The 22,068-nt window shown below is 44.7% G+C and overlaps 1 protein-coding gene across 2 annotated transcripts in view; it reads right to left on the reverse strand.

The window, feature by feature from the left end:
* The window catches only part of LOC118366240 (cGMP-inhibited 3',5'-cyclic phosphodiesterase 3A-like), an 84,704-nt gene extending 64,507 nt beyond the window's left edge, over positions 1-20,197 (reverse strand). For both annotated transcript variants that reach the window (XM_052491917.1, XM_052491916.1), the window contains exon 1: positions 18,614-20,197. In XM_052491917.1, coding sequence (XP_052347877.1) covers positions 18,614-19,534 — 921 coding nt within the window. In that variant the 5' untranslated portion in view covers positions 19,535-20,197. The remainder of the gene's footprint in view (positions 1-18,613) is intronic.
* Between the last annotated feature and the right edge of the window lie 1,871 nt (positions 20,198-22,068).

The following is a 22,068-nucleotide window of genomic DNA, read 5'->3' on the forward strand; positions in this document are numbered from 1 at the left end:
TATATTTGTAAACAACAGCTGGTGCACAAAATCTAATAGTAAGTCTCGCCTGAAGTAGAGTATCACATGATAAGCTGTAGACCACACTATTTACCAAGAGAGTTTTCATCAATATTCTTTAACAAACCGATATTGGCACTAAAACTGCACTCAATGATCTGTATACGGCCATAAACAAACAGAAAAACGCTCATCCAGAGGCGGCGCTCCTAGTGGCTGGGGACTTTAATGCAGGGAAACTTAAATCCGTTTTGCCTCATTTCTGCCAGCATGTTAAATGTGCAACCAGAGGAAAATAACTCTAGACCACTTTTACTCCACACACAGAGACGCATACAAAGCTCTCCCTCACACTCCATTTTGCAAATCTGACCATAAATCTACCCTCCTGATTCCTGCTTACAAGCAAAAACTAAAGCAGGAAGGACCAGTGATTCGGTCAATAAAGAAGTTGTCAGATGACATAGATGGTAAGCTACAGGACTGTTTTGCAAGCACAGACTGGATTATGGGATTCTGGGATTCCTCCGATGGCATTGAGGAGTAAACCACATCAGTCACTGGCTTCATCAAAAAGTGCATCGATGATGTCGACCCCACAGTGACTGTACGTACATACCCCATCCAAAAGCCATGGATTACAGGCAACATCTGCACTGAGCTAAAGGGTAGAGCTGCTGCTTTGAAGGAGCGAGACTCTAACCCAAAAGCTTATAAGAAATTCCACTATGCCCTCTGACTAACAATCAAACAGGCAAAGCGTCATTACAGGACTAAGGTAGAATCGTACTACACTGGCTCCGACGCTTGTCTGATGTGGCAGGGCTTGCAAACTATTACAGCCTACAAAGGGAAGCACAGCCGCGAACTACCCAGTGACACGAGCTTACCAGACGAGCTAAATTACTTTTATGCTCTTTTTGAGGCAAGCAACACTGAAGCATATGCATTAGAGCATTACCTGTTCAGGATGACAGTGTGATCACGCTCTCTGTAGCCGATGTGAATAACACCTTTAAACAGTTCAATATTCACAAGGCCACAGGGCCAGACGGATAACCAGGACATGCACTCCAAGCATGCTCTGACCAACTAGGAAGTGTCTTTACTGACATTTTCAACATGTCCCTGACTGAGTCTGCAATACCAACATGTTTCAAGCAGACCACCATAGTCCCTATGCCCAGGAACACTAAGGTAACCTTCCTAAATGACTACCGACCTGTAGAACTCATGTCCGTAGCCATGAAGTGCTTTGAAAGGCTGGTCATGGCTCGCATCAACCCTCGACCCACTCCAATTTGCATACCACCCAAACAGATCCACAGATGATGCAATCTCTATTGCACCCCACACTGCCCTTTACCACCTGGACAAAAGGAACACCTATGTGAGAATGCTATTGATTGACTACAGCTCAGAGCTCAGCATCATAGTGCCCTTAAAACTCATCACTAAGCTATGGACCCTGGAACTGAACACCTCCCTCTGCAACTGGATCCCGGACTTCATGACGGGCTGCCCCCAGGTGATAAGGGTGGGTGCCAACCCATTTGCCACACTGATCCTCAACTTGGGGGCCCAGTGGTGCGTGCTCAGTCCCCTCCTGTACTCTCTGTTTACCTATGAATGTATGGCCAGGCACGACTCCAACACCATCATTAAGTTTGCCGATGACACAACAGTGGTAGGCCTGATCACCGACAACAATGAGACATCCTATAGGGAGGAGGTCAGAGACCTGGCCGTGTAGTGCCAGGATAACAACCTCTCCCTCAACGTGATCAAGGCAAAGGAGATGATTGTGGACTAGATAATAATAATATAATAATATATGCCATTTAGCAGACGCTTTTATCCAAAGCGACTTACAGTCATGTGTGCATACATTCTACGTATGGGTGGTCCCGGGAATCGAACCCACTACCCTGGCGTTACAAGCGCCATGCTCTACCAACTGAGCTACAGAAGGACCAGGTGTGACGCTTGGCATTCAGGACAAAGAGTTTAATCTTGGTTTCATCAGACCAGAGTATCTTGTTTTCTCGTGGTCTGAGAGTCTTTAGGTGCCTTTGGGCAAACTCCAAGCGGTCTGTCATGTGCCTTTTCCTTCGACCTCATGGCTTGGTTTTTGCTCTGACATGCACTGTCAACTGTGGGACCTCATATAGACAGGTGTGTACCTTTCCAAAGCATGTCCAATCAATTTAATTCACCACAGGTGGACTCCAATCAAGTTGTAGAAACATCTCAAGGATGATCAATAGAAACAGGAAGCACCTGAGCTCAATTTCGAGTCTCATAGCAAAGGGTCTGAATACTTATGTAAAGAAGTTATTCCTGTTTAATAACTTAGAAAAATCCTAAAAAAACTGTTTTTCGCTTTGTTATTATGTGGTATTATGTGTCAATTGATGAGGGGAAAAAACTATTTCATACATTTTAGAATACGGCTGTAACACAACAAAATGTGGAAAAGGTCAAGTGGTCTTTCCGAATGCACTGTAGATCACTTTTCTGGCTCTGATTCTGTTCATTGAAAAACAACCTTCTTTTCAGGTTTTAAGTTCTGTCCCCTGAACCGGTTCCAAACCCTGATAAAAACAGCTTTTCTAAGAAAACTGAACTCCCTTAATCCTTTGCTTCCGAGTAATACCACCACCAGACGGCCCAACACCCATCACACCACAACAACATAATCCAATATAAGAAGGGCTTCTGCCCTGAATGAGACTGGAGAGAGGGAGGGGGGGGCAGAGAGAGGGGTGGATAGACAAAGAGAGTGGAATCGAGGGAGAGAGAGAATGAGAGAGAAGGGAGAAATAGAGAGGAAGAGAAAGAGAGGAATTGGGAGGGAATGGATGCTGCAGGGAGGAGTGAATGGACGGTGAATGGACGGGAGAGACATCATGCCTGGAGGACCACACTGACATAAACACAGACAGTAACAGGCCCCACGGTGCCAAACAGCACAGCTAACCACATGATCCTGACGAGTGTGTGTGTGTGTGTGTGTGTGTGTGTGTGTGTGTGTGTGTGTGTGTGTGTGTGTGTGTGTGTGTGTGTGTGTGTGTGTGTGTGTGTGTGTGTGTGTGTGTGTGTGTGTGTGTGTGTGTGTGTGTGTGTGAGAGGAAGCGCATGGTGTGTGTGTTCTGTGTGTGTTCCCCTCCTAATGGCCTGTACAGACGTCAGAGCCGTAGTCTGTCCCCTGGTCTGTTCCACAGATGAGCACTAACGATGACGCTCCTTGCCTCTCACAATGTCTTCCCAAACGAGAAGACAAAGACGGAGAGAGAGACGGAGAGATGGTGAGATGGGGAGAAGAGAGAGGAGTTCAGAGAGAGGTAACTAAGGACATAGAACGTGTAAGAGGATGTCTCCTTTTAAGGGTGTGAAAGTGCGACGTGTGTTGCCTGTTGGATTGGGTGATGGTTTGACGCTTGTCAGTGTTCAGTGTTCAACATGAGCAGAACGTAAACTCCAACCACACAGACAACCATAACAACCACGAGTCAACCACAGTGGAATGCCAACCCTGTGGGCCCAAGCGATCACCTAAATATTCTCAAACATCTGTGCACACGTCAAGCTAGGATTTGCTCCAGTATGATAGCCCACCACAGAGAGCTGCGTTTTGAACCACCTTGTTTTGTTTCCCTTAGTGATGCACACACTATGCTTGACATACAGGGTTAAAGGTCATGGCTAACTCTAGCTGGTTATCCAACCTGTCACAACCTCTGTGACCACTGCTCAACCCATGGAGGCAGGACACAGCTCCTGGGTGCACATGTCGATCATGACTTAAGCCACGAGAACACACACACACACACACACACACACACACACACACACACACACACACACACACACACACACACACACACACACACACACACACACACACACACACACACACACACACACACACACACACACACACACACACACACACACACACACACACACACACAGGTCTGGTAGGGATTACAAGCGTCACTGCTCCTGTGTTTATTTGACCAGGCCAGCCCTCCCGTTGCCCCGCCCCCCGCCTGCCTTGTACGCTCTTCTGCACGTCTGTTTGAAATGTCAGATGGGCAGAAAACGAGGGAGGGACGAGAGGGGTGTGTGTGTGTGTGTTCTGCCTCGGAGCTGGACATGAAACATAAACCAACAGCTGCAAAGAGCAAATGTCCCCCCTTTTACTTGTCACAAATGTTCAAAGGATGAAAAGAGATTTCTCTTTGTTTTCCAGAGAACGATGCTCGTTATGGCCCCTTCATTATTTAGAGAGTTTGGTGACACAGTTTTTACTGAGCAATGGAGTCTAACAGCAGACCAGACCAGTGAACTTCCTCATCTAATGGACAAAGCTTACATCAGACAGACACAATAAGTTTTAGAAAATGATTTCATCCAAACCAATTTGAGAGGCATTGAATGTTGTGGCTGAACATCCTCCCTGCAGATGGGACAACGGGATCAAAGCCAAGTCTCCAGTACCCTACGATGAGCCCTCCCAGGCCCGGGGACCTACTGACTGATTGGATTAGCCCAATGTTCTGACTAACTAGATTTATTGACAGTATATATTTGCATCATCAGATCATCCTTTCTGATAAGATCAGAGCAGTAGTGGTAAATAAATAGACTACAGGATAAACCTTGTAGATAGGATTTATGGATAAATGCTAAAGCACAGATGAAGAAGGTAGCTAAAGCACGTCAGGCGGATTGGAACTGCCGACTTTGTGGGTCTCCTGTGGGGGTGGCAGGAAGGGACCGTGAACAAAGTTACGGGCCTAGGACAAGGGCTTTCAGTACTTGGAGAAGCATGAGTATAAACAGTGTGTATGTAATCACAACCAACCATCTTTCAGTTACCATCCTCCACCACAGCCCCACATGATGGCCCGTTCCATCACAGAAACATTGGGCACACGCGCGCACGCACGCACACACACACACACACACACACACACAAACACACACACACACACACACACACACACACGAGAGATCTGCCTTACATAACAGTGTGTGATGGCAGCTGAGGACGCCATGCCGCCGCTGGCATCTGTCCTCTGAAAGATGGACTGAGAGAGAGATAAAGGACAGAGAAAGAGGGAGAAAAGGAAAGAGACTGGAGGGCGAGGGAGACTAAGATGGAATGAGTTAGAGAGAGAGATTACCACCCAAATACCAGGGAATAACTACTTCCCCAACGACCCTTTGAATTGAGAGAGAGAGAGAGAGAGAGAGAGAGAGAGAGAGAGAGAGAGAGAGAGAGAGAGAGAGAGAGAGAGAGAGAGAGAGAGAGAGAGAGAGAGAGAGAGAGAGAGAGAGAGAGAGAGAGAGAGAGAGAGAGAGAGAGAGAGAGAGAGAGAGAGAGAGAGAGAGAGAGAGAGAGAGAGAGAGACACGCATTTACATCTAAGCATGCAGAGTGAGATGTAGAGGGACAGGACATTGGACATTGGGTCTTATGTAATGACCAGTACAGTTCGTGTGGGTTGGTACAGGGCCTTTCCTACTCTGGTTGAAGGCAAGGGGGAGAGATGTTTGCACTTCATTTCATATCAGTCCCCATCTCCCTGTGCCACTACAGTTAACACGTTACCCTATGTCATAATGCGTCACTTTCAGAGACCTCTTGCTGCTCAGACATCAGGTACTGTACCTTAGGGTCATGGAAGTGTCATCGGCACATTAGAGAAAGGAGGAGGAGAAAGAGGAGTTGGATGGGGTTCTGTGGATCTCTCCAGCTCAGGGACTTGGAACAGCGACACCTCCCTTCACAAAATGTCACATTCCCACTTCCCTTTTCACACGCCTAGCCGTACTCGCAAGCTCCCTCTGTCACACGTAACACACTTGTAAAGTGTTTACTGTTCAACTACACACACACACACGCTTTCTGTGATACACACAAATACACATGCTGTGTTGTTCCAAGTTTGTGTTATTTTGCATTTATAAGCAAATTCTGCACAGGGTCATCAGCCAAGCAGCTGTGAGGTAACGAGCCACCAGTCAACCATCTCTCTCACACACACACACACAATTGTTATTACAGAGCATTCATCTGGCCTGGGTTTTCAAGCGACTCTCCCTGCTCTGGAACCCATTAGGACTTCTGGAAGTAATTCAAGGGGGGTGGAGGTGTGTGTGTGTGTGTGTGTGTGTGTGTGTGTGTGTGTGTGTGTGTGTGTGTGTGTGTGTGTGTGTGTGTGTGTGTGTGTGTGTGTGTGTGTGTGTGTGTGTGTGTGTGTGTGTGTGTGTGTGTGTGTGTGTGTGTGTGTGTGTGTGTGTGTGTGTGTGTGTGTGTGTGTGTGGCAGCTGGGACACACCTGAGGATACAACGCACACTCCGTCCTCCACCACAAAACAACCATCAAGAAAACTACTCTGGTTGTGAACCTGAAATGTTTTTTTGTTTAAAAAACAAAATCCTGTTTATCCCTATGGCCTCATAAAAACATATCCAGCACATGAAAAAAAAACGGAGAAAATGCAGTGTGTCGGCAAAGAAAAGCAAACAAATAAAAAAGGCCTAATGATGTCATCTTCAAGCGCCTTCAGTCACTATATTCAGTCCCTGCATACGTCTGTGCTCAGAATGCCTTGCCTTGTGTACACAAAATTACCACTCAAATACAAGGGAATAACTACTTCTCCAACAACACATAGAACAGAGCAGGTCTGGCAGACTGGCTGAGGGAAAGGGCAGAGAGAACACCCACTGTCTTAGTGCTTTCTCTGATTCACTCTGTGCATTTCAGGACTTACATACAACACAGAACAGAGCAGGTCTGGCAGACTGGCTGAGGGAAAGGGCAGAGAGAACACCCACTGTCTTAGTGCTTTCTCTAATTCACTCTGTGCATTTCAGGACTTACATGCAAAACACATAGAAAGTATTCCCTTAACTTTTTCCACATTTTGTTGTGGAAAAGCCTGCATTTAAAATGTCATTAAATTGAGATTTTGTGTCACTGGCATAACCCAAAATGTCCAAATGGAATTACAGTATGCTTTTAGACATTTTCATAAATTAATAAAAAAAATATAAAGCTGAAATGTCTTGAGTATTCAACCCATTTGTTATGGCCTAAATAAGTTCAGGAGTAAACATCTGCTTAATAAGTCACATAATAAGACGCAAGGACTCACTCTGTGTACAATAATATGACAATGACTACCTCATCTCCCCACACAGTACCACACACACACAATGATCTGTAAGGTCCCTCAGTTGAGTAGTGAATTTAAAATACAGATTCAACCACAAAGACCAGGGAGGGTTTCCAATGCCTCACAAAGAAGCCTCCTATTGGTCGATGGGTAAAAAATAATAAAAGCAGACATTGAATATCCCTTTGAGCATGCTGAAGTTATTAATTACACTTTGGATGGTGTATCAATACAACCCAGGCACTAAAGGAATACAGGTGTCCTTCCTAACTCAGTTGCCGGAGAGGAAGGAACCCGCTCAGTGATTTCACCATGAGGCCATGGTGACATTAAAACAGTTACAGAATTGAATGGTTGTGATAGGAGAATGGGTCAACAACATTGTAGTTACTCCACAATACTAACCTAAATGACAGAGTGAAAAGAAAGAAGCCTGTATAGATTAAAAATATTCCAAAACACGCATCCTGTTTGGAATAAGGCACTAAAGTAAAACGGCAAAGAATGTGGCAAAGAAATTAACTTTATGTCCTGAATCCAAAGCATGGTGGTGGCTGCATCTTGTTATGGGTATATTTGTCATTGGAAAAGACTAGGGAGTTTTTGGGATAAAAAGAAACAGAATAGAGCTAAGCAGAAGCAAAATCCTGGAGGAAAACCTGGTTCAGTCTGCTTTCCACCAGACACTGGGAGATGAATTCCCCTTTCAGCAGGACAGTAACCTAAAACACAAGGGTAAATATACACTGGAGTCGCTTACCAAGATGACATTGAATGTTAATGGGTGGCCTAGTTACAGTTTTGACTTAAATTGGCTTGAAAATCTATGGAAAGACTTGAAAATGGCTGTCTAGCAATGATCAATAACCAACTTCACAGAGCTTTTAATAGAATAATGTGCAAATATTGTACAATCCAGTCAAGGGGTATGAATATTATCTGAAGTAGAGGTCGACCTCTTGTGATTTTTCAACGCCGATACAGATACCGATTATTGGAGGACCAACAAAAGCCGATACCAATTAATCGTCCAATTTGTATTTATATATTTGTAATAATGACAATTACAACAATACTGAATCAATTTAGTCTCCAATAAATAATGAAACATGTTCAATTTGGTTTAAATAATGCAGAAACAAAGTGTTGGAGAAGAAATTAAAAGTACAATATGTGCCATGTAAAAAAGCTAACGTTTAAGTTCCTTGCTCAGAACATGAGAACATATGAAAGCTGGTGGTTCCTTTTAACATGAGTCTTCAATATTCCCAGATAAGAAGTTTTAGGTTGTAGTTATTATAGGACTATTTCTCTCTACACCATTTGTATTTCATATACCTTTGACTATTGGATGTTCTTATAGGCACTATAGTATTGCAGCATAATCCCGGGAGTTGATGGGGTTGAAGTCATAAACAGCGCTGTGCTTCAAGCATTGCAAAGAGCTGCTGGCAAACGCAGGAAAGTGCTGTTGGAATGAATGCTTACGAGCCTGCTGCTGACTGAGCGGTGGTAGGCAGACTGCTCTATCAAATATCAAATCATAGACTTAATTATAATATAATAACCACACAGAAATACGAGCCTTAGGTCATTAATATGGTCAAATCCGGAAACTATCATTTTGAAAACAAAATGTTTATTCTTTCAGTGAAATATGGAACCGAAGTCTCAATATTGCTGTTACATTGCACAACCTTCAATGTTATGTCATAATTCTGGCAAATTCTGGCAAATTAATTACGGTCTTCAATAGGAAGAAATTATCTTCACACAGTTCACAACGACCCAGGCGGCCTAAACTGCTGCATATACCCTGACTCTGCTTGCAGTGAACGCAAGAGAAGTGACACAATTTCCCTACTGTCACAATCGTTGAAATGAGTACACCAAGGCGTAGCGTGTGAAGAGTTCCACATGATTTTACCGAAACCAAAACTCACTGAACAAAACAACAAACAACCAACCAAACGAAACGTGAAGCTACTGTTGTGCACTCAGGCAACTAAACGTAGACCCCACAAATAACCATGGGGAAATGGCTACCTAAATATGATCCCCAATCAGAGACAATGATAAACAGCTGCCTCTGATTGGGAACCATATCAGGCCACCATAGACATACAAGTTCACCTAGATGACCCACCCAAGTCACTATCGCGCCCCAACTAAACACAGAGAATAAACAGCTTACTATTGTCAGGGCGTGAGACCTACTTAATATTGCCTGCTAACATGAAATGATTTAAACTAAAAATGCAGGTTTATAAAAATATATTTGTGTATTGATTTTAAGAAAGGCATTGATATTTATGGTTAGGTACATTGGTGTAACAATAGTGCTTTTTACACAAATGCGCTTTTATAAAATCATCACCCGTTTGGTGAAATAGGCTGTGATTTGATGATAAATTAATTGATTTGATTATATGCAACGTAGGACAAGCTAGTTAAACTAGTAATATCATCAACCATGTGTAGTTAACTAGTGATTATGTGAAGATTAATTGTTTTTTATATGATAACTTTAATTCTAGCCAGCAACTTACCTTGGCTCCTTGCTGCACTGGCGTAACAGGTGGTCAGCCTGCCACGCAGTCTCCTTGTGGATTGCAATGTAATCGGCCATAATCGGTTTCCAAAAATGCAGATTACCGATTTTTATGAAAACTTTAAATCAACCCTAAATTATCGGCCATGCTGATTAATCGGACCTGTATTCTGAAGGCACTGTACAGTGCATTCGGAAAGTATTCAGACCCCTTCCCCTTTACCACATTTTATTATATTACAGCCTTATTTTAAAATGGACTAAATATATATATATATTTAATGATCATCCTTGAGATGTTTCTACACCTGAGTCCACCTGTGGCAAATTCTATTGATTGGACATGATTTGGAAAGGCACACACCTGTTTATTTAAGGTCCCACAGTTGACAGAGCATGTCAGAGCAAAAACCAAGCCATAAGGTCGAAAGAAATGTCCGTTTAGCTCAGAGATAGGATTGTGTCTAGGCACAGATCTGGGGAAGGGTACCAAAAAATGTTCTGCAGCATTGAAATGGAAGAAGTTTGGAACCACTAAGACTTTTCCTAGAGCTGGCCGCCCGGCCAAACTGAGTAATCGGAGAAGGGCCTTGGTCAGGGAGGTGACCAGGAACCCGATGGTCACTCTGACAGAGCTCCAGAGTTCCTCTGTGGAGATAAGAGAATCTTCCAGAAGGACAACCATCTCTGTAGCACTCCACCAATCAGGCCTTTATGGTAGAGTGGCCAGACAGAAGCCACTCCTCAGTAAAAGGTACATGACAGCCCACTTGGAATTTGCTAAAAGGCACCTAAAAACTCTCAGACATGCGAAACAAGATTCTCTGGTCTGATGAAACCAAGATTGAACACTTTGGCCTGAATGCCAAGCATCACATCAGGAGGAAATCTGGCACCATCCCTACGGTGAAGCATGGTGGTGGCCGCATCACGCTGTGGGGATGTTTTTCAGTGTCAACAACTGGGAGACTAGTCAGGATTGAGGGAAAGATGAACGGAGCAAAGTACAGAGAGATCCTTGATGAAAACCTGCTCCAGGGCAGAGCAGGAACCCAGACTTGGATGAAGGTTCACCTTCCAACAGAACAACGAACATAAGCACACAGCTGAGACAACGCAGGAGTGGCTTTGGGACAAGTCTCTGAATGTCCTTTAGTGCCCCAGCCAGAGCCCAGACTTGAACCCGATTTGGTCTGGAGAGACCTGAAAATAGCTGTGCAGTGACACTCCCCATCCCACCTTTCAAAGCTTGAGAGGATCTGCAGAGAAGAATGGGACAAACTCCCGACCAAAAAAGGTGTATCAAGCTTGTAGCGTCATACCCAAGAAGACTCGAGGCTGTAATCGCTGCCAAAGGTGCTTCAATAAAGTACTGAGTAAAGGGTCTGAACGCTTATGTAAATGTGATATTTCAGCTTATATACTAGCAGCAATTTGTTCAAACCTGTTTTTGCTTTGTCATTATGGGGTATTGTCTATAGATTGATGAGGGAAAGGAACTAATCAATTTTAGAATAAGGCTGTAATGTAGCAAAATGTGGAAAAAGTCAAAGGGATCTGAATATGTTTTGAATGCACCCTTTTGCTTCTACATAAATAGTTAGAACCCATGACCTTAAAGATATCCAGGTCCAAAACAGCTTCCGTTCCATCACAAAGTTTGACCTATATACTATTCAATGTTTTTAACATGTGCAATATCCCTTCATCCATATACTAAGCTGAGCTAACTTATGACTCATTAATAGTTCCAAGACATCTGCATCCAACACTAGTACATTGTTGCCTTGCCAAAACAAGACAACAACTTCTTGGCTTAAGCAGAAACAGGCAAGTAGCCTACTGTCCCTATCTAATCCCAGAACCATTTCTCAGGATAAAGATCTGGTCCTACCTAGTGTAACCCAGAAGCAGGCTCTCTTTGGCTCCAGGAACAGACGGCTTCGTGCAATTCACTGCATTGCGCACGTCTCCATTGTGTTGTGCGTAAAAGCAGCATTACACAAGCAAGGAGAGTAATAGAAGTGAAAAACACTACCAGCTGCATGTGATGCAATTATGCTGGCAATTATCTGATAGACAACCACAGCACCAGGCACTGTGGAGCCTTGGAGGGGGCAGGGAGGGAGGCAGGGTGCAGGGAGGGCAAACACTGCAGCCCAGCAGACTGATGACAGCGCAGAAGCATTGGGCTAGCCTGGAACCCTCTTGGTGCAACAACAATCTGTAATGTTAATTTTTCAAACCTTTATATGGACAGGTAAGCCATTGCAAAATAAAATGAGAAATAATTATATTTTACAACAAGGACCTGGTTAAACAGTATGAACATTTATTAACAATCATCCCTCAAACACACCCACACACACACACACCGAACACAGTAACACTGCATGCTCAACTAGGCCATGGTAATCAACCACAGTGACATGACCTGTGGACAGGAGCTATGGTTTATGAGGACTCCTCCATGGTTTATGAGGACTCATACATGATTTATGAGGACTGTGGTCATCTGGGAGGCTCCTCAAGGACAGTTCTCCGATGCTGCTGCTACAGGGGCTTGAGCCATCCATTTCTTACAACAGGACGCTATTGTAGACATCTAGAGAAATGTAGCATATTTTCTCATTACACTTGATTAATCAAATTCACACAATTGATCACATTGGCTGTCAGTTCTCTCCAATGAACTGATAGAAACGCCCTTTACGTAATGATTTTAATAAACTTCTCTTCTTTCAACAAAAATATCTGACCATGCAGCAGTACACATCCTCGTATGCTGACTGAGACTCCTCCACGCCTCTCCTCCTGAACATGGCATTGTACTGTGCTGTGTAGCACGGCAGCATTTAGCCCACTTCTCTCTCTAATTAAAATAGACTCAGAGAAAACAAACCCTGCACCAAAATCCTTCAACCTTTTTTTCTCTAGCCTCTCCCTCGCTCCCCCTGGCTCTCACTCGTTTTCAGACGGACAAACAGACAGATGTACAGACCTGGTTTCTGTTAAAGGCTGGCTTTCTTCCCCCCCCTCCCCATCTGCCTGGGCATATTTTCAAACTAAAACACACCATTGAGTGGGTAACAGTACGCTCCTTGTCTGGGGCCAGGGGCTCACATGGCTGGCCAGCAGGGTAGCCACTCTGTATATGGGGAGAGTGGAGAGGAGAGCGCGTTGAGGGGAGAGAGGAGAGGCTAGCCGAGAGCAGGGTCAGGGGAGTAGGAAGTTGGGAGCAGGGAGTGAGTTGCAGGGGAGAGAGGGGAGGGCAGGGAGCAGGGGAGAAGGGAGCTGGGCAGGGGCCAGTCCAGGTTAAAATAACAAGCTGCCTCTCAGCAGTGGGCTTAGCAGACCTACAGCTACAGCTAGTCAGCTAGACTTGGGGCTCAAGCTTTCTCAGAAACGCACACAGATGCACAAACACACACACAAACACATCCACATGCGGGCACACCTTGCATAGGCACACACATACCGGTATGTGGACAAACCAGTGGACACACACATAAACGTGCCTTCACAATCATGCATGAAAACATACATGGAGCACATGCTTGGCTGCCCAGGCAAGCATACAGACACATCCCATCTCTCCTGTTTCACATGTGAGTGATGTTGACGTGAGGCTGATAATGAACTCCTAATGAGGAGGATAAGTCAGACGGTGACAACCGGAGGCAGAATCTCTCTTTGGGATTACTCTGGTCTCTAACTCCAGACACAAAACTGGCTTTTCATAGGCTACTGTGAGACTATACAGGCATCTGCTATGTTTCACTAGTGAATGGAAAGAGAAAGCAACTCAAATCCTAATGTACCTTCAGGTACTGGATAGAAAAAAACAAGTACATGGAAAAGAACCATTGTCTATATTGGAGACACTGTCTTGGCAGCCGCGGCAGAAACTGTAGAAATGTTTTAGTGTTTGGAGTGAGTGTGTGTTAGTATTTGAACGTGGTGTCTGTTAGTGTTTTAGTGAGCAGAGCGGTGCTGTGGTGTGTTTATAATAACAGTGGTGAGGTTTCACAGGCCACCTCGGCTGTTGTCCTGTTCCGACTGACATATTTGGTAGACTTGGCAGGAAACTGTTCTCCCTCCTTCATTTCTCTCCATCTCTCTCACATCTTTCACCACTCTCCATCCCCATCCTTCTCTTCCTCACTTGCTCTCTGCCCTCCATTCCTCCCTCCCTCCTTCTCCACCTACCTCTGGACTGAATGAGGCAGTCCATTCATTTTTTTTCTCTCTTCATAAGTGCTGCACACCTGGTGACATGAGGGCACGGCTCTCTTCGCTTGCTCTCCGTCTCTCTTTCTCTACCTCCCCTACCCTTTACCCCTGCCTCTGTCTATCAATCTACATCTTCCTTTGTCGCTCCCTCTCTTCTGCCTCTGCATCTCCCCCTCTCTCTCGTTGCTTCTCCCTCCCACTCTCTTCTTCCCCTGCATCTCTCTGTACCTCCCTGCCTCAACCTCTCTGTCTCCCTTCCTCTTCTGGTGGTGCTGTTCTCTGAGACTCGGGTCGCTGTGCAGCGCTGGGTTTATTAAATGAATGAGGTTTGGCAGCCGGCGGACCCCCATCATCCAGCTGAAGCTACACATTCCTCGGACGCCCTCTCACAGTCGCAGCTAGGCCCCTCTCACTCTCAACCAAAACAAGGTTGGCCGTGCTGAGCTTGTGTGTGCGCGCGTGCGCTGTGTGTGTGTGTGTGTGTGTGTGTGTGTGTGTGTGTGTGTGTGTGTGTGTGTGTGTGTGTGTGTGTGTGTGTGTGTGTGTGTGTGTGTGTGTGTGTGTGTGTGTGTGTGTGTGTGTGTGTGTGTGTGTGTGTGTGTGTGTGTGTGTGTGTGTGTGTGTGTGTGTGCGTGCGAGTGAGTGAGTGAGTGTGCGTAAAAGATTCCTCTGTCCATTCACACACAGACAAGCTCAATTGAACAGAGAGGGCTAGGCAGACTAATAAACTCAACATGCCGCATGTCTCGTCGTCAGGTGGAAATGACACCCTCTCTGCTTCTGACAAGATGAAAACAGGTGAATGTACACTATGACAACATGTAGAGGAATATGCTCAACACACACACAAGCACACACACAAGCTCGGCCAACCTCATTTTGGTTGTGAGTTTAGGGGCCTAGCTGCGACACACACACAACACGCCACCATGTTAAGTACAAACCGGTTCCAAGTTAATCTGTTTTTGTATAGATGTAAGATCTTAATTTGACCCATCTTGCTACAGCATGAAAATAATCCTTCAGCAGCAGGAAATGTGAATTATTATGTGGATTATAATTCATCTCCATTTTTGTAGGGGTTGATACATTTTTCTTAAGGGAAAATCAAGTCTGAAATTTCAAAGTGGGAATTGCAAACTTACAAAGCCTTTTTAAACCTCAAATACACTATAAGCTTTACATTGCAGTTCTCCTGCAACAGGGTGATCAAATTAAGATCCTACATCTGTACACGATCTAGGCTCTTTTGGGGACTATAGTCTAAACCTATGAGGGCAGATAGAATAGTCCAGCCTACTAACCTTGTATCAGTGGCACAGAAATTCAGGAATCTATGGCACAGAGCGTAATGTGGCGGGTCTCTGTGGGAATGAATGTGCGTCATTGAGAGAATAGGGTTTCCCTCAAATAGATTCTTGCTGCACCCTTTTCTCCTTCAAATTTAACTGAATCACACCCTCCTTCTCTTTCTCTCTCTCTCTCTCTCTCTCTCTCTGCATTCAACTATTTTAGCAGAAGCATTGTTATAATGTATGGCATTGTAGAATATACAGTCCTCTTGTGTGTGTGGATAGGGAACATGAGAAGGAGAACCAAGGCATAAACTAATCTCATATAAAATGCCTTTTTTTAAATGTCCAATTTACAACTTCTCTATTACTGAGCCAAAGTTTGGATTGAATCAGCCCCAAACTCACTAGAAAAGGCTATTTCCTCGAATCATATCCCTCTAGAAGCCTCTGCTGAAATACAAACCATTTTTGCAGCTTGCTAGTCCACTGCAGCACTACCGCAGAGCTACTCACACTGTCTAAAAAGAGATTTATATCATGATATGTTATTAGAAGTGCTCTAACGTTCTAAGAAATCCCCCAGAAATTCATTAAAAAGCTATTTATGAAGCGGTAATCTATCTGAAACCGTTTCATCTGACATTACAATGTTTTCCTCAAACTATACATGCTATATTATACAGATGGTAATGATTTACTAAGAACTGAATGTTCACAAAGCCTACCTTACACATCTATAAACGCATTGTAAACTTGACATTATGGCTACAGAGAGCAAAGCAATGGTGACAGGAAAGTTTGAAGTAGCAGTGGAGCAATTCTTGGGGCTGCTGGATGCTGCAATGTAAAGCAAGAACCCATTCTGGCAGGCAGTCAGCAGAGGCTGGCTCATAAATACTGCAGGAGGGCAGGTTTATGAAAATCTATGCTTCTCTGAGTTGGGCGAGACCTGCACCCAGAGGAGAGCTAGACACAAACACACACACACACACAAACACACACACACACAAACACACACACACACACACAAACACACACACAAACACACACACACACACACACACAAACACACACACACAAGCATGCACGCACACACACAAATACACACACACACACACACAAGCACGCACGCACACACAAAACGAGATGATTATTTTTTTTTATCCTTAGGAAAAACGAAAGGCTGCTTCAAAAATTATACCCTATTCCATTTGTATTGCACTAAAAAGCTGTTCACTATGGAGAATACAGAATAATGTCCTACCATCATAGGTGACATTTGATCATTTCCCATACTGTACAGCACATACTCTGCTGACCGGCAACCAGGCCTTGTTTAACAGACAGACCTGTTCTGATCCAGCCAGCGAGCCTCTCCTGGTGTAGCTAGCCTTCTCTCTCAAGAGGCTCACGCAACTCACGTCAAGGAAACGCCTGTGGAGGACAGGACATACTGCCTGGCCTGCCGCTCCGCACAGCACTCACCCTGACCAATCGCAAGGCCTCTTGAGAATCAAAGCCCCCGTAACCAAGTACTCTGAGAGAAGGGGGACAATTTGTCAGACCTCGTGTCGTCGTGTGTTGTTAGTGAGGTTGGTCAGCATCTTTGAACACGACTTGATCAGACGACCCATCACTAACACCATGTACAGTTCAAAAGGGATGTGGCCAAAGTCACTCGACAGTCAACACCAAAACACATGGCCTAAACACGTTGCAATAAACATCCGTATGAAGATATGGGCCAGCTGGGGCCTCTTACTTAAATAGAAGTCATTATAGTCGAGACTTTAGACAGTGTGCTAGTCCAGAGTACAATCCTGGTGGATATCCATGTGGATTTTATATGTTCAATGTTGTTTTTCATGCTCCTTTGCTGCCAAACCAATTGCCCTCTGGGACAAATCAAGTTGAAACCCTTTGGATTGTCCAGTATCCCATCTTTAATAGTGTGACGTGCCTTCTGCCAACACAAAAACGTCTGCTTGGATATTATCTCAACTTGGACACCTTTTTATTTTTGGTTTTATTCTAATCTATCACTAGAGGGCGTAACTTCCCTGGGAGGCAACACAGTAGTGGCTGCTGAGAAGGGTATGGAGGAGGTAGAGCTGTTGTTTACCCTTGAAGATCAGGGACAACAAATCCAACGTTTATGAGCGAAGGGTGTTGTATGACAGAGATCAGTCGTTGTTGATTCACTTTGTTGACGAAAATCACAGTGGAGATGATGCATTAATGAACACTACCCACAGGTCTGGTTGACATACTAGAGTACCTCAGCTTCATATGGATGTGTTCATTCACATCCTTCACGCTGAGGACGATACACAACTTGTACATCTGCATTTAAAACGTAGCAGCTGTACTAACTTTGGATTGCAATTCAATGATGAGAAAAGACATCGGGAGATATTTTTAAAAGTCCAACCAAATCTGACCTGAAAGACAGGAAACCCTTCTCAGGATACACAGTGTCCTTAGACATAAAATAAACAAAGCACGAGGCTGAATAAAACAATAGGCGAGGTCAGTAAATGCACTTGAATACAATAAAAAGCTACTCTAGAATGTGTACCTTCACATTTAAGATTAATTTCTTATCCATTTAAGCCCCATTCAAGCCGGTCTGGAGAATGCAAATCCCGGTAACTACTGTATAAAAGCACACAAATTACAGTAAACCATGCGGAAATGTGTTTGATATCAGTCTCTAACTACTGATAACCTTTTAAAATTGGTGTGAGCTGACGTGAAAGCCTTTCCTCCGACCCACAGCCACCGAGCCAGGTCAAACAAAAGGCTGGGTTTGAGGGCTGGTTATCTGGTTGAGGGCTGGTTATCAGCCCTGACTCTGTCTCAGGTTCCCCACCCTGGTAGGACAGTATATACACTATACGGACCACTGGACAGTGGCATACAGTTGTTTATCAGAAGCACAAACACATACTTGCCATTTGAACAGTGGCCAACTTTAAAATAGAACGGGGAAAGGAAAAGGGGTTGGAACGTGCATGCTGAGAGTATTTCCCTTTAATGGCTTAGATAAAGTGCTGATGATAGAATCAGCACCAGTTAACACACGTGTTCGATATTCAGAGTAGCCTATAGGAATATGCGTTGGAGAAGAAGCTGAGCTTTGAGGCATCCCGCAAAGTAATTCGAATGACCCGTCTAATGTAATAATAATAGGCCGTATAATAATAACAATAATCAGAATCAGAATCATAATCATAATAATAATACATTCGGGCACAATGCGTTAATTGTGGGCATATTTTTGTGCCATTCCCTTGCCCTAAAAAAAAAGCCAAACATTCAAATGATAGCTCATCTTTTACCTGTTCCCGTGGAATGCATGGGAGCGAGGTCCTTCGGTGGGACTTGCTGTTGGTGTGACTTTGCGCCATCTCTGAAGAGACCACCGAACTGGACCTCCGTCGCCTTTTAAACACGGGAATGATATTATCTTCCTTCCCCGCTGTCACGTAGCAACAACCCGCCCCGAGTGGCCCTGAGCCTGTCAGGAGCCGGTCAGCATACCTCGCTAGCAGGACCCCCAGCACTCCTACCAGGTACGCCAGGTAGGGTCTCCAGCTGGCCCGGACCTTGTTGAGGGAGATGAGAGACACAGTCCTGATGATGCTGATGAAGACGATGACGGAAACCCCCTGTCCGAGCCTGACCACCATCAGCGCCCCGCTGGCTAGACAGGACAGAACCACCACGGTGGCGGTAAACGACAGCAACTGGTCCTCCGCACCGTGTAGGAGAGACTGCGCCGCGGCTTCGCCCAAGTGACACACTGCCAACAGAAACACGGCGGTCCGGATCAGCACCCCGCAACGGATCAGGTACAAGCCAACCCAAAAGAAGGCACATACGAGAGTGAAGACAGGGGACACCAGGTACCATATGTTCAACAACAGTTCCACCACACAGCTCGCCACGAAATGAACTAGAGATCCAGACTCGCCGTTATTCTCGCTGTTACTGCCGCAACTCTGCTGCTCCACGTCCCAGTCAACCAATCTGACCAGCAAAGCGAGAATAACCGATACAGAGCCCACACACACTGCGGACGACAGTCTCCGGGAACTCCATATTTCTGCGAGTCTCAGCCAAGACTGGCAGCCTGCGTCCTGATACAGAGGGGTGACACATGTTTTCACATAGCCGTTGCGCTCCACAGCCCGCGGGCATTTCTCATGAGCGCTCCTTGATATACCTCTGCCGCTGTCAGCTTCCACTTCCATCGCCATCACATAGGGGGAGCGAAGGAAGCGGCGTGAACTATATATTTGCCGTGTGTAAATGTAAAAGGCTCAGTGCATTTTCATACCATGTTTGACAGAGAGAGCCATAACGCGCGGCAGTGTGTGGGACTGTGCGCTACTGCATGGGCGCTTCCAAATTATTGACCCATTTCTCCCCAAAACACACAATGTAGGCTACATAAAAATACAGAACACGAATGAACGAACAAACGTACTGAAAAAAAAGTAACGGTTCACTGTGTAAACTTCAACAAACCGCGTAAAACATCCCCATATTTTCTATAGTCCTCCCTGCGCGGGAGCAGCCTCCATCCAGTGAACCAGAAAGAGCAACTCTTGGCTATTCGCACATCTAGGCCACTGCCTGCATCTCCTCTCATCTCCCTCTATATCGCCCTCTCGCACAACACTCTCCTCTCTCCTTTGTGCCGCTCGGTCTGTTTCTCTCTCGGTGTTATTTCTCCCTCACGTTTCTTCCGCTCTTCATAGGCTAGGCTACTACTCTCCTATTGAAGGAACAGCAGCGGAGTTTGCCGAAGCGTGGCATACTGCGCGGACGTAAACCATGTTTACATAGATATTTCCTGCCGTATTTTTTTTATTTTTTTTACGGAGATGAAATAGATCCCCGGCTTGGTCCGGTGGCTCGAAAGGCGTCACAAAACAAAGCAATAATGATCGTGATGGTATTGATTATAATTATGATAATGATTGCAATAATTAGGCCTATTTCCACGAACATCAATTAAATTATAACATTTTCTGTATGCTCTGCTGGAAATAAATACCATGTCATGGTAGTAGAAAATGGCTCGTGAGATTCCCAGTGCAGTTGGAAACCGCTGGCAGAAGATCCCACGTTTTTTTCTATGGAAGGTGTACCTTGAATAATGCATATTAAACTCACTTGCATCATGGGCTACGTCATCCAATCCATATCCTAAAAACATTTACATTTTTACATTTAAGTCATTTAGCAGACGATCTTATCCAGAGCGACTTACAAAAAGATGAGCTCAACGTACACCTCTTCTCTCATAGCGTATTTCATGAAAGGAATTAACTTCAAAAGGTAACCATTAGGCTATCTTTCACTTGTTATGATCTTATCAGCGTTAATTATTTTAGGGTAAGCCAAATCTATTGTCACAAAAGAGAAGACCAGGCAGGTGCAACTGAAGGGCAATTCACATGATGCTTCTACATCTGCATTGTTTGCTGTTTGGGGTTTTAGGCTGGGTTTCTGTACAGCACTTTGTGACATCGGCTGATGTAAAAAGGGTTTTATAAATACATTTGATTGATGTAAGACTGGATCTCTGTTTGTGAAGTGGCATACATGGCACCCTATTCCCTATATAGTAAAAAATAGTGCTTTTATATAGGGAATGAGTGCCATTTGGGACCCAAGTTGGATTTGGAATATAAACTCCTCACATATTTTGGTAGAATAGAACAACCTTTGGGAGCAGTGTATTCAGAGAGGAAAGGTGTTTGAGATTGTGTTTACAGTGAGCCACAGGTAGAGAGGTCACACATACAATCTCCCTCCCTACCAGCTCTGTGTTGTCACATTTTACCTTGTTATTGCATGACCTTACATGCACTTTTTATTCATTGATTGAACCCTTATTTTAAAAGGTCATTTGAATTCTCATTTACAGCAACAACCTGGGGAATAGTTACAGGGGAGAGGAAGGGATATGAATGAACCAATTGGAAGCTGGGGATGATTAAGTGCCTATGATGATACAGTATGAGGGCCAGAATGGGAATTTAACCAGGGCACCAGGGTTAACACCCCTACTCTAATGATAGGTGCCATGGAATCTTTAATGACCACCGAGAGTCAGGTCACCAGTTTAACGTCCCATCCAAAAGACGGCACCCTACGCAGGGCAATGTCCCCAATCCCTGCCCTGGGGCATTGGGATATTTTTCTAGACCAGAGGAAAGAATGCCTCCTACTGGTCCTCCAACACCACTTCCAGCAGCATCTAGTCTCCCATCCAGGCGACCGACCAGGACCAACCCTGCTTAGTTTTAAAGGCAACATTGTACATTGGCACTCAGGTGTTATACAAAAACACTAAAGGATGTTTAAAAATGAACGGAAAATCCCTGCTCTCCAACTTAACCTTAACATGTTTATTGGACAAAAGAACGGAATAGGCCTAAGCTGATGGATCTCACATGGCAAAGACCCTTTCTCAAAGCAAACAGCTCCGAGCAGTTCAAGATGAAGAGAGTGTGATGTGTCAAACAGAGACCACCGCTAATGTACCCAAGCTAAAATAAACACGTGACTGACTCCAGATCAGAACATACAAGGAGGTGTGCACACACAGGCAAACCTCTGTACATGTTGTGATTACTCTGAGTGTTTTTGGTCGCCTAGTTTTATGAGTGTTACATCGGAGCCCTACCACGGAGGCTGAAATCATCTGTTTATGGTTCATAGACAGTCTTGTTATGCATACCTACACTGTAACATACACTGTACGTTAATAGGTGTTACA

The sequence above is a fragment of the Oncorhynchus keta genome, chromosome 33 (assembly GCF_023373465.1).
Source record: "Oncorhynchus keta strain PuntledgeMale-10-30-2019 chromosome 33, Oket_V2, whole genome shotgun sequence".
Taxonomy (NCBI): Eukaryota; Metazoa; Chordata; class Actinopteri; order Salmoniformes; family Salmonidae; genus Oncorhynchus; species Oncorhynchus keta.